This window comes from Callorhinus ursinus, unplaced genomic scaffold (assembly GCF_003265705.2).
Source record: "Callorhinus ursinus isolate GAN/ISIS: 27379988/994484 unplaced genomic scaffold, GSC_fseal_2.0 scaffold1048, whole genome shotgun sequence".
In the NCBI taxonomy this organism is placed as follows: Eukaryota; Metazoa; Chordata; class Mammalia; order Carnivora; family Otariidae; genus Callorhinus; species Callorhinus ursinus.
The window spans coordinates 1-13,785 of record NW_027398103.1 but is presented as its reverse complement, the minus strand read 5'-3'; the positions used below and the strand labels follow the sequence as shown (position 1 = coordinate 13,785).

Here is a 13,785-nt window from a genome sequence, read left to right as displayed (position 1 = left end):
GGCTTGCAGAGTTAAGGCAGATGAAGCCAACAGCACACACCCTTTCCCTCTGAAGATTTCCCACCTGAAAGAGGCCTTAGGTGTTGGAAGGGTACCTTTTAACTTTCAGTATGTTCAGAATTCTAACAATTACATAGGGTTGGGCCATTTAATAACCCCATTCTTTGGACTTATAATGAATGGAGGACTTCCTTTTTTTTTTTTTTAAAGATTTTATTTATTTACCTGACAGAGAGAGAACACAAGCAGGGGGAGTGGGAGAGGGAGAAGCAGGCTCCCCGCTGAGCAGGAAGCCCCTTGCGTGGCTCAGTCCCAGGACCCTGGGATCGTGATCTGAGCCAAAGGCAGACACTTAACGACTGAGCCACCTAGGCGTCCCCTGAAAGGAAGACTTCTAAAATAATGAGTGACCAGAAAATTCATCATACCTGTCCTGAATTCCATCCAAGGGTCAAGAAAAAAAAGCTGTATGAACAGGTTTGAATGGGTATGCAGCAAGGGATAGATGGAAAATGCATACTACAAATAAGGGATTTTTATTCGTAAGATACAAAAACAAGCCACCGAATAGATAAATGAGCAAAGGATATGCATAGATACCTCACAGAAAAGCAAACCCAAAGGGCCGATAAATAAGGGGAAAGATGTTCAACCATATTAATAGTCAAGACAATTCAAATTAAAATAATAACCCTTTAGTTGATTGCTGTATTTTCCATTTTTAAAAGTAATAATGGTGCTGTCTTTACATTTTAAAGAGTACTATGGCTTTAACTTCCTGAAATAATTACAGATGAAATGATATGTCTAGGATTTGCTTCACAATTATATGGGAAAGGGGAAAGTAGCTGGTAGTCTAGGTGAAACAAGGATGACCATGACCTGGTTATTGTCGAAGCTAGCTAGTGAGTACTTGGAGATTCCTTGTACAATCTGTCTACTATTGTAAATGTTTGAAATTTCCATAATAAAAGATTAGAATAAAAAGATAACAGAAATGCTTCAAACAAGAGGTAATGTGGATATGACCTTGAGTAGTACCCATGGCAATGCAACAAGAAAATATATGTAAAAGATGTTACACAGGGGCGCCTGGGTGGCTCAGTTGGTTAAGCGACTGCCTTCGGCTCAGGTCATGATCCTGGAGTCCCGGGATCGAGTCCCGCATCGGGCTTCCTGCTCAGCAGGGAGTCTGCTTCTCCCTCTGACCCTCTTCCCCCTTGTGCTCTCTATCTCTCATTCTCTCTCTCAAATAAATAAATAAAATCTTAAAAAAAAAAGATGTTGCACAGGCAGAACCTCCTAAGGCTTGGGTACTGAAGAGGTAAAATGATCACAGGAAAAAACACAATTAAAGGAGAGCCGCAGGTATTGAGTCTAGGTAATTAGAAAGATGTTGTCACAGAAACAGAGCAATAAGGAGAAAAGCTGGCTTGGACAGTTCAGAGTTGGTTATGTGTTAGACAACTCTATTGTGGGCACAGCAAATTTGGGACAAGCGTGTTGACTGGGACGAGGAACTCTTCACAACAGTTCCAGTGGCATTGGAATTGTCCCTTTGTCCATTTCTCATGCTCATTGTTTAGTTTGTAGCAAAGAAAGCTGTCCAACAAGTGGATTGTGATAACTGAGAAGAAAGTTGCGATGTCAGTATTTGTAAACTTGTCCCTAACCACTTGGACAATGAAGTCTCTATATTCAAATCCAGGAAGTAGCAAATACTGCTCTCTAAGAGCTTATATGAGAATCATTAATGATGTAAACCAAGCTCAAGATTTAGAGTATAAGAAAGTTCAAAGTAGCTTTCATCAGCAGAGAGCTCAAGACCAAAAGTACAGGAGGTATGATATCTGTACCCAGCGTATTATGCATTAAATGCCCCACCAGGACACCTCAAAAGTAAAAGCTAGAATCCTGAAGAGAACTGTATTCATTATCTGCTGTTGCATAACATACTATCCCTAAACTTAGTACCTTAAAACAGCAAGCATTTATTAGCTCACGATGTCTGAGTTAAGAATCGGGACATGACATAACTTGGTGCCTGCAGCTCAGGATTTCTCACGAGGTTATAACCAACATGTAGGCTAGGAAGACTGTCATCTCAAGACACCATCTGGAGAAGATCTGCTTCCAAGTCCCCTCATGTGGCTGTTGATAGGCCTCAAGTCCTTGCTGACTGACACCTAGAGACATCAGTTCCTCACCTTTGGGGCTTCTCTGAAAGGCAACTCACAACATGGCAGGTGGCTGCCCTCAGAACAAGCAAGAGAGCAAGAGAGGGTATGCAAGATGGAAATCACAGAATCTCTGTAACGTTCTCAGAAGTGACATCCTATCCCTTTTACTGTATTCTGTTCATTAGGAGCTAGTCACTAGTTCCAGCCACACAAGAGGGGAAGGGATGACACAGGGACATGAACACCCCACAAGGGTGGGGACCCTAAGGGCCATCTCTGAGGCTGCCTATCAAAAGAAAACTGAAGACCAGTCTGTGACACCAAGTATTTGGTGCTATTTGATGTCCCACTGAATATTACAAAAGTTCTCTAAAAGCACAGAGACTGTACTACCTCTGTCCTCTGTTTGGAGAGTTAGAAGCAAACATACTCTCCATGGAATCTCCAAGAGGCTACAATGCAATCCACCTATATCAGAATCACCTAGGCAAAAGACTCAGTCATGAGCTCTTATGATGCAGGGACCGTGTCTTCTCCATTGTTGGTTTCCCCATGCCACCTGACACAAGGTGAGTGAGTGCTCAATAAATCTTGACTGAATTGAATGGAATGGAATTTAAGGTAACAGAGCAATGGCTAAGAGAAAACAAGGTAGGCAAAAGTGTAGAAGGCAGAATCCCACTGTGACAACTCTAAGCGGTCTCAGCGGTGGTTCCCTCATGCAAAAACCTGTCCTTTCCTCATTTGACCCTTCCCTCCAAGTTCTGGGACAATCCTGGCTGTTGGCAGTGAGATTTTGGAAGGATCCAGGCCAGCTCTATGGGACTCAGCCTCAGTCTCACTTCCTGGTAGTCCACATTCACCCTGGTGCTCCTTTTACAGTGACTAACTTTTGCACTGTTTCTGAAACAAAGACTCTTGTGCCCTGTCCTGGGAATTGGACCCTGGCCTTATATTCAGTGCCTCAGTGCTGATCCTGAGGACCTGCCTATTCTTCCATCCATTGAGGATGTGATTTCTCCTTAGCTCTCCTGACAGTCTGCCCCCAACCTCTCCAGGGACTATAGATACATTCTTGAACTACCAACTAGCCAAAAACTTCTGACACCTGCAGATAGACTTCCCAGATATCAATGGGCTGAAATCTACCCAGACCACCAACCATTCCCTCTTCAAGGATGCCCTTTCTGTGCTTTGCCTACCTGGCCAGGCCTGGTCATTTTTAAGGTTTTATCCTCTGACCACAGTTTCCTTGCTCAGGCTTTCAATCTACCTTTGCCTGACCTTATTTTTTCTCCTAATCTAGTAATCTTCATCAAAAGTAATGAAGATTTTCCTATGTAATTTCTCTCCCGTACCCTGCAATAAGTCCCTTCATCTCTTTTCCTCGTCTTCCTGCCTGCTTCAATTTCTTCTTCCTACCATTCCCCAGAGTGATGACTTTTTAAAGCATAACAAGATCGTGTCACTTCTCTGCTGAAGACCTTCCGATAGCTTCCAGTTGTACTTGGAATGCACCATCCTCCTTTCTGGCCAGGTCTTCAAGGCTCTGCAAATTTTGAACCCAGCATAATGCTCCAGCCAAATCTCACAACACCATAACCCTCTTCTTGATTCACTGGCCTTCTTGCTGTGTTTCAAAAACACCAGCTCTTTGCCATATCATGACCTCGAAACACTCTGTTCTCTTTGCCTGGAAACTTTCGTGACCAGTCACCTGGACAACCCTGAGTCTGCCTTTAAGTATGAGCTACATTCATACTTCCTTAGCATGCCTTTCCTGGCCATCCATCTAAGGCAGGTCTCACCTGTTTTTCTCTCCTCAGACACCCACTCTATGCCTTCAGAGTCCTCATAATGCCTTGTTAGTACATATTTATTAACATGTGTTCTCCTCTGAGTGTTAATGTGAGAAAAAAACTCATTTCCCAGTTTGGAGGAAAGTAATTCGGGTTCTTTTTCTTTCAGATGAGGAGCCCTTTATCCAGAAACAAAGATTACATAATAAGGATAAAACCATGGTCAGGGAAGAAAAGGGAATTCCAGGGAAGAAAAGGGAGAAACTCTAGTCACAGAGGGGAGTCAATGTTTTCATTTCTCACCATGCCTGGCGTATGCCCACTGATGGGTGATCACCATTCAAAAGCTGCAAGGCTTAGAAACCAAGCCCTTTCTGATCTGGCCAGAGAAGGAATAAAATTTCACCAAGCTGATCCCAGCAGGTACAGTGTGTGCCATGTTCACTCTTTACCCTATGCTGTCCAGCTGTCTGGGCCTCCTTCTTATGGGTCACTTGACTTTTAGGTTTGTTTGTAGTTTGTAGTTTGACTCTTAGGACCTGGTAAGGTGACTACACAAGCAGTTTATATAACAACCAAGTGGTTAGGGAATGGTTCGCCAACACTAGCCATCCTACCACATCAAGAATAGCCGAATTCTCAGGAGAGAGAAACCTTGGTCAAATTAATTCACTCAGCTGTTTAAAACAGAGAACTGAAAGTCGGTCACTCATTTGCCTTTCCAAACACATCATTGGCTCCTAAAATCATACCACTTACTGCAGTCAACTTATATCAGCCAGTTCTATCCATTCTAGGCAGTAGTGTGGTGATCAAAGAAAGAAGGTGGGATTACAGAGTAGTTTTCACTTGAATGGGTCAAAGACCAAGATGGGGACTGTCCCAAGATCCTCTTACCAAGACTCTCCCAGTGAAGAGTAAGTTCCCTGGGGACTAGGAGCATATTTCTTTCATTCACCACTCATAGTCAAACTCACTGCATAGCAGAGTGCCTGGCACATAGTAGGTGTGTAATTAATGAAAGTTTTCATCCCCTATACTCCAACTCATCCTTTAGGTCTCGGGTTTATAGAACTCCATCAGAGACACCTTCTCTTGTCCTTCCGTCTAGTTCAGGATATCCTATGAGCTCTCCTTCAAGACACTCATCACCATAGTAATTAATCACTTATGTGATTGTTTCATGTCTTTGGTCCCCACAAGGCTCTGCCTGTACATCTCTGGTATCTAGACATTATTTGCCACACAATAAGCACTCAACAAAAATTTGTCGAATGTTTTGATAGCTGTACTTCTTTGTTATAATTAAACATCATTAGGAGTTTTGAGTTTCTCAGCCAGAAAAAAAGTAAACTCTCAATCTGAAATTTGAAGAAAGTTAGAGGTAAGGGACCTTCCTAGGTCCCTGTTACCACTGACGGTAATGAATCTCAGGGGAAGCACAGCTTCATCCTGCAAAAGAAGAGTGGGAATCTCTAGATTGGTTAAGTTTGAGCTGTTTGCTTTGTATATCTCTGAGCTCCATGGAGACCAAACAGAACTTCAAACAGTCCCAGCCCAATGCCAGCTCCACAGAGACAAGGCGTCTGCCACTAATAGTTTACCCCTAGAATCCTCTATGGGCACCATGACCCTGGAAAGGCATGTACCATTAGCTAGAAGCCTCTTAAGTCCAACTGAAGATGAGTCATATGAATCTGCTCCAGTTGATATCTGTGTCTGCCTTAGTTTAGGAGGGACGGGTAAATAATTAATTGTGTGTCTACATCCATTTCCCCAGGAAAGTGGTCCAGCAGGGGTACTGTGATAGGGCAGAAGCAATAGAAATTTCCAGAAAAACTGGTAAACCCAGAAGTTCTGGGGAATGCCCAGAGATAGCACATTTCTGAGGAGGTCTGGGGATGTGTTGGTGACAAAGGAGTCAGGGAGCATTTCGTAAGGAAGATTGGTTGTTGGAAAACATAGAGGTTTGTGACACATGCAGTACAAAGAGGATAGGACCTGTCCATGTCCATGACCTTCAGACCATGCTGCAGCTCTGGAGCTTCCTTCACTTTGAATCTCTGGTGAATCCCCGAAGAAGTGTGGTCCTCAGGCAACATTGCAGAGCCAGGAGTCTCCTGTGAAAACCAGGCTCGGTCATCACAGGTACCTTGTGAAGACAATTGAGTACCTCACCTGGTAGCTAGTGAGGTAACCTGCATTGGTGCAATTTTTGGAATGGGGGAAGGGGAATCTGATTGCTCTGGATGCTCTGCTAGACACCTGTTATCTGTTTGCCAGTGCCACTGACAGGCTATGGCCCAGCTAACCCCTTTGGTTCTTTCATCGTTCTCAATATCTTGACTCAGGTTCAGCTGATGAGTCACAGAATCGCTAAAGCTTTTTCTCAGTTGTCATGGACAGCGTTTGTTTCCCCTTTGTCTCTCCTGAAATGTTCTGCCCAACTCTTAACGCAAATGGTTTCACTGTGCTGGTTTCTCTTGTGAGTTTGAATTAAAGTTATTTTATAAGCAATAATTAAAAAAGGAAAGACAAATCACCCACAATCCTCCCATCCTTACTGGCAATTACGTTAATTTTTAAATATTCTCATCCAGTCCTTCTTCATAAAAATGCATATTTCACATAGCTATAATGTAGTGTGTTATCATTTTTTGATGCAATCTTATCACATTAGGTTCTGGTCCTTTCTTGGATGGAGTCAGTTCTTCCCTAGAGAAGCTTGCCTTAACCTGTCAAATCTACAAAGAACAACCAATGACAAAGTTGCCTCATTCTTTATCCAGATCTCCAAGGATGATATTAAGCAATGAAGTAACAATCATTTTTTAAAAATCATTTAAAAATCATTTTAAACAAACAATAGGGGCGCCTGGGTGGCTCAGTTGGTTAAGCGTCTGCCTTCGGCTCAGGTCGTGATCCCAGGGTCCTGGGATCGAGCCCCGCGTCGGGTTCCCTGCTCCGCAGAGAGCCTGCTTCTCCCTCTCCCTCTGCCTGCCTCTCTGCCTACTTGTGCTCTCTCTCTCTCTCTCTGTCAAATAAACAAATAAAATCTTAAAAAAAATCTTAAAAAAAATAAAAATAAAACAAACAATAACATTTGAAATTGACCAATGAACCATTCTGAATATCACCATTAATTGTTATCATTCTTTGTTATCATATTGAGGATATTATCCCAAGGTATTAAGCATGATGCCACATCTACAAATATATGCTCTCTTCCTCACTATATATCAGTTTCAAAGCACATGCATCCCTCCAAAAGTATCAACCAAATAGTATAATAAGAAAAAGTTTGTAATAACTTGGCAAAAATTTCTTACAGTAATATGGAAAATTTCTTAGAGCAATAAGGAAAGTGGTACAAAATACATAATCTATTAGCATGGTATGTAAAGCAACAAACACTAGATAAGAATGGAAAAAAAATACAATAGAAATAAATCAAAATGTGCATAAAAGTGTCTCTATGGAACTACATGAGATTCTTTCTATTTCATTTCTCTGTGTTCCTAAACTTTCCAGAATGAGCTGATAATGTCCTCAAATTTTTAAGTTTTGTTTAAATACATATTGCCCCAAATCCCAGTATCTTTTCTCTAATTTTAATCTAATTCCCTCTATTATTGCCCCACTAGAGTTTCAGTCACAAAATAGCTAACATTACGTGACTGCTTGCTCTGTGGCTAGCCTTGTGCTAAGTGTTGGGTATGCGTCATTCATTTAAGCTCTGCGAGAACTTTTTATAAATGTGCTGGTATTGTTCCCACCAGGGAAACAGTTTTGTTGAGGTAGATAACCAGTCCCAGACAAGTTGGTGAATGATGGCGCTCAGGTGCAACCACCGTCTCTAACTTAAATGCCTTCTGTAACAGGCTCTAGAGTAATTATTCCATCAAGGCTTTCTATAAAGTTCTGTGATCCACTGGACACAGGAATTGCAGAGGGATATATTTTAATATACTTGAGACACTCCTTATAACATTTGGATGAATATGAGAAAAGACATCATCTAATCTAAAAGAAAAAAATGAAAGGAGTTTAATACAGAGTTTCCTAATAGAAACAAGAGAAACGGAAAAAGAATTGGTAAAGGTAAAACTTTCCCTAAGGAATCCCAGAAAACTGGGGCGCCTGGGTGACTCAGTCGGTTAAGGGTCTGCCTTCGGCTCAGGTCGTGATCTCCAGGTCTGGGATCGAGCCCCCGTCAGGCTCTCTGCTCAGCGGGGAGCCTACTTCTCCCTCTCCCTCTGACTGCTTTTCTGCCTGCTTATGCATCACTCACTCTCTCTCTCTCTCTCTCTCTCTGTCAAATAAATAATTAAAATCTTTTTAAAAAAAGAATCCTAGAAAAATTGATTTTAAATTGGGTCCAAGTATGTGTGGCTTGATGCTAACTCAATGAGAATTCTGGACAACCAGCGTGAGGAGGCAGAGAAAGGGACTGATAGATCAAAGAAACAAAGGACTCCTTCAGCTCTGAATCCTTCTTTCCTTTCAGTTCCAAGTGCTCTCAGGTCCCCAGAACATCACAGCTCTGGATGCTGCACACCTCTGATTGGCCACCCCCAGCAGACATCAGAGGAGCCATGAGGAACCACAGCACTGTCACTGAGTTTGTCCTGCTGGGGCTCTCAGAGGCCTGTGAGCTGCAGATGCTCATCTTCCTGGGGCTGCTCTTGACCTACCTCCTCACTCTGCTGGGGAATCTCCTCATTGTGGGCATCACCCTCATGGACAGGCGCCTCCACACCCCCATGTACTATTTCCTCCGCAACTTTGCTGTCCTGGAGATCTGGTTCACCTCAGTCATCTTCCCCAAGATGCTCACCAACATCCTGACTGGATACAAAACCATTTCCCTTCCAGGCTGTTTCCTACAAAGTTTCCTCTATTTCTTCCTGGGCACCACAGAGTTCTTCCTACTGGCAGTGATGTCCTTTGACAGGTATGTGGCCATATGTAACCCCTTGCGTTATGCCACCATCATGAGCAAAAGGGTCTGTGTTCAGCTAGTTCTTTGTTCATGGATGGCAGGATTCCTTCTCATCATCTTTCCAAGTTTCATCACTTTTCAGCAGCCATTTTGTGGCCCCAAAGTCATTAATCATTTCTTCTGTGACAGCTTCCCACTCCTGGAGCTCATATGTGCAGACACGAGTCTGATAGAGCTTCTGGGCTTTATTGTGGCCAACTTCAGTCTACTGGGCACTCTGTCCGTGACAGCCACCTGCTATGGCCACATCCTCCACACCATCCTGCGCCTCCCCTCAGCCAAGGCGAGGCAGAAAGCCTTCTCAACCTGCTCCTCCCACATCATTGTTGTGTCTCTCTTCTATGGCAGCTGCATCTTCATGTACATCCGGTCAGGGAAGGGTAATGAGGGAGAGGACAAAAACAAGGTGGTGGCCTTGCTCAACACCGTGGTGACCCCGATGCTCAATCCCTTCATCTACACCCTGAGGAACAAACAGGTGAAGCAGGTGTTTAGGGAGCAGGCAAACAAACTCTTCTTATAAAGCTATGGAATTAAGAAGCCAAAGCTAATATTCCCAAGCAACTTAAGGGAATATCATGTCCCTGCAAGAAATTGAGGCTTCCCCAGTTAGAAAATTCTCTGATGCCATGTCGTGAGTTCTCTAGACCATCAAGGCATTTTTATTAATTATCAGATTTGAATTATTTTCTTCATTCCATCTGTGTCTGCCTGGCCTCTCAACAGAATATAAAGAGCTCTTTGGGAGCAGCTCTGTAATTCACCATAAGCCTCAGGCACCAGCCCATTGTCATTGACTACATAAATACTAAGTACTTGCAGACTAATAAATTGTTTTGTGTGTCTGTTGCTCCAGCACCCTCAGAGGAGAGAACAGTCCTGTTAGCACTGCCCTCATTTCACACTTGTACTCCTGTCACTGTAACACATCAGCAAGAATTCAACAAAGGCCCTAAGGCTGACTCCTTATTATTTTGTATATAAGCTACTTCTGTTTTTTTAGTATTAAAATTCATATAAGTTCCTCATTCCTACTGACAAAGGCTCTTCTACCTACTAGTTAGTTACTTCTCTAAGCCTCAGTTTTCTCCTCTGTAAAATGGGAATGAATGCCCATTCCAAAAGAGTCTGATGAAAGTCAAATGAGATATCTACGCAAGATACTCCAAATAGTGACCGGCACATAGTAAGTCCTCAATAAATGTTAGTTCATTTCCTCCATTTCTCATCCTACCTTCCCTCTCTTCCTTCTGAACTTCACACCAGTTGTCAACAAAACCATTTCTATTCAAAATGCTATAAATTGTGTATTCCAAATGTTATAGTAAATACTATATAAAGTGAAATACACAATTTGACCTATTGATGTTTCTTACTAAAATGTTCCCTATTTTCATGAAGGAAAAAATAATATTGGCAAATAAACATTAAACAAATAATGGAATTAATTACTGTATTTATTCATTCCAAAATAATTATTACACAAATGTCAGGTTCAAGAAAATGTGCTATGTGGCCTGGGGTATAAAATTTAATCTATGTCTTTGAAAAATTTGAAATCTAATAAGGAAGATAGAAAGTACACAAATAACTATAATTCAGGGTAGAAAATGATTTTGTGTAAGAAAAAAATCATGCGTGATTCTTCCACAACAAATGTGAAAACCCAGAGGAACTGGATGATTTCCTAGAAAAAGAGAATTATCAAAAAACTAAAAAGAAATAGAAAACATTTAATTAGATAAATTACCATAGAAGGATTTCAAAATGGGATTATATACTTCATACAATCTCAAAAACCATGTCCTCAACAACAAAAACAAACAACCCAATTCTACAAATGGCCGATACACACATGAAAAGGTGTGCAACATGACTAATCATTAGGGAAATGCACATCAAACTCACAATGAGCCACGCTTCAGACCCCTTAAGATGGCTCATATTTTTTAAATGTTAAAAACAGAAAATAACAAGTGTTGGCAAGAAGGTGGAGAAATTAGAGCTCTTGTGCTTTGCTGGTGGGAATGTAAAATGGTGCAGCCACTGTGGAAAACACCATGGCAGTTCCTAAAAAATAAACATAGATTTACTATACAATCCAGCCATTCCACTTCTGGGTATATGCCCAAAAGGACTGAAAGCAGGGACGCAAACAAATACTTGTACATCTACGTTTATAACAGCATTACTCACAATAGTCAAAAATATGGGAACAACTCAAATGTCTGTTGATGAATGAATGGATCAACAAAATGTGGCATATAGATATGATGGAGTGTTGTTCTGCCTTAAAAAGGAATGAAATTGGGGCCCCTGGAGGGCTCAGTCGTTAAGCGTCTGCCTTCGGCTCGGGTCATGATCCTAGGGTCCTGGGATTGAGCCCCAAGTCGGGATCCCTGCTCCGCGGGAAGTCTGCTTCTCCCTCTCCTGCTCCCCCCGCTTGTGTTCCCTCTCTCGCTGTGTCTCTCTCTGTCAAATAAATAAATAAGTTCTTAAAAAAAAAAGGAATGAAATTTTGACACGTGCTATACAACGTGGATGAACCTTGAAGACATCCTGCTAAGTGAAATAAGCCAGACACTAAAGTACAAATAGTATAGGATGCCACTCACATGAAGTATCTAGAGTAGTCAAAATCATGGAGACAGGAAGTAGGATGGTGGTCACCAGGGGCTGGAGGTGGGGGTGGGAATGAAGAGTTATTGTTTAATGGATACAGAGTTTTGGTTTAGGATGATGAAAAAGTTCTGGAGATGGGTAATGGTGATGATTGCACAACACTGTGAATGTACTTAATGCCGCTGAACTGTACACTTTAAAATGGTTAAAATGGTAAAATAATGTTCCACGTATTTTGCCACAATTAGAAAAATACAGATTCCAGAACAAAACAAAGCTATGTTATCTTTGACTCCCCCTCTTTCTCTTCTATCCTACAGTCAATCTATCAGCGAATTCTGTGAATTATACTTTCAAAATATATACAGCACCCCACTGCTTCTAACCATCACCAGCACTACCGTCTTTGTCCATACCACCTTCCACTTCGTCTAGGTTCTCCATTCCCCACTTGCCACCACTGCCCCATCCTCATAGCCCTGGAAGAGGGCAGGGGTAGAAAACACAGGTAAAGGGGATGTGGGCTTGCAGAGTTAAGGCAGATGAAGCCAACAGCACACACCCTTTCCCTCTGAAGATTTCCCACCTGAAAGAGGCCTTAGGTGTTGGAAGGGTACCTTTTAACTTTCAGTATGTTCAGAATTCTAACAATTACATAGGGTTGGGCCATTTAATAACCCCATTCTTTGGACTTATAATGAATGGAGGACTTCCTTTTTTTTTTTTTTAAAGATTTTATTTATTTACCTGACAGAGAGAGAACACAAGCAGGGGGAGTGGGAGAGGGAGAAGCAGGCTCCCCGCTGAGCAGGAAGCCCCTTGCGTGGCTCAGTCCCAGGACCCTGGGATCGTGATCTGAGCCAAAGGCAGACACTTAACGACTGAGCCACCTAGGCGTCCCCTGAAAGGAAGACTTCTAAAATAATGAGTGACCAGAAAATTCATCATACCTGTCCTGAATTCCATCCAAGGGTCAAGAAAAAAAAGCTGTATGAACAGGTTTGAATGGGTATGCAGCAAGGGATAGATGGAAAATGCATACTACAAATAAGGGATTTTTATTCGTAAGATACAAAAACAAGCCACCGAATAGATAAATGAGCAAAGGATATGCATAGATACCTCACAGAAAAGCAAACCCAAAGGGCCGATAAATAAGGGGAAAGATGTTCAACCATATTAATAGTCAAGACAATTCAAATTAAAATAATAACCCTTTAGTTGATTGCTGTATTTTCCATTTTTAAAAGTAATAATGGTGCTGTCTTTACATTTTAAAGAGTACTATGGCTTTAACTTCCTGAAATAATTACAGATGAAATGATATGTCTAGGATTTGCTTCACAATTATATGGGAAAGGGGAAAGTAGCTGGTAGTCTAGGTGAAACAAGGATGACCATGACCTGGTTATTGTCGAAGCTAGCTAGTGAGTACTTGGAGATTCCTTGTACAATCTGTCTACTATTGTAAATGTTTGAAATTTCCATAATAAAAGATTAGAATAAAAAGATAACAGAAATGCTTCAAACAAGAGGTAATGTGGATATGACCTTGAGTAGTACCCATGGCAATGCAACAAGAAAATATATGTAAAAGATGTTACACAGGGGCGCCTGGGTGGCTCAGTTGGTTAAGCGACTGCCTTCGGCTCAGGTCATGATCCTGGAGTCCCGGGATCGAGTCCCGCATCGGGCTTCCTGCTCAGCAGGGAGTCTGCTTCTCCCTCTGACCCTCTTCCCCCTTGTGCTCTCTATCTCTCATTCTCTCTCTCAAATAAATAAATAAAATCTTAAAAAAAAAAGATGTTGCACAGGCAGAACCTCCTAAGGCTTGGGTACTGAAGAGGTAAAATGATCACAGGAAAAAACACAATTAAAGGAGAGCCGCAGGTATTGAGTCTAGGTAATTAGAAAGATGTTGTCACAGAAACAGAGCAATAAGGAGAAAAGCTGGCTTGGACAGTTCAGAGTTGGTTATGTGTTAGACAACTCTATTGTGGGCACAGCAAATTTGGGACAAGCGTGTTGACTGGGACGAGGAACTCTTCACAACAGTTCCAGTGGCATTGGAATTGTCCCTTTGTCCATTTCTCATGCTCATTGTTTAGTTTGTAGCAAAGAAAGCTGTCCAACAAGTGGATTGTGATAACTGAGAAGAAAGTTGCGATGTCAGTATTTGTAA

General features: G+C 41.9%; 1 protein-coding gene across 1 annotated transcript; it reads left to right on the top strand.

The window, feature by feature from the left end:
* The first annotated feature begins 8,526 nt into the window (after positions 1-8,526).
* LOC112818359 (olfactory receptor 6E1) lies at positions 8,527-9,504 on the top strand. The gene has a single exon (XM_025865488.2). The coding sequence runs from the start codon at positions 8,527-8,529 to the stop codon at positions 9,502-9,504; it is 978 nt and encodes a 325-aa protein (XP_025721273.2).
* Positions 9,505-13,785: the final 4,281 nt, after the last annotated feature.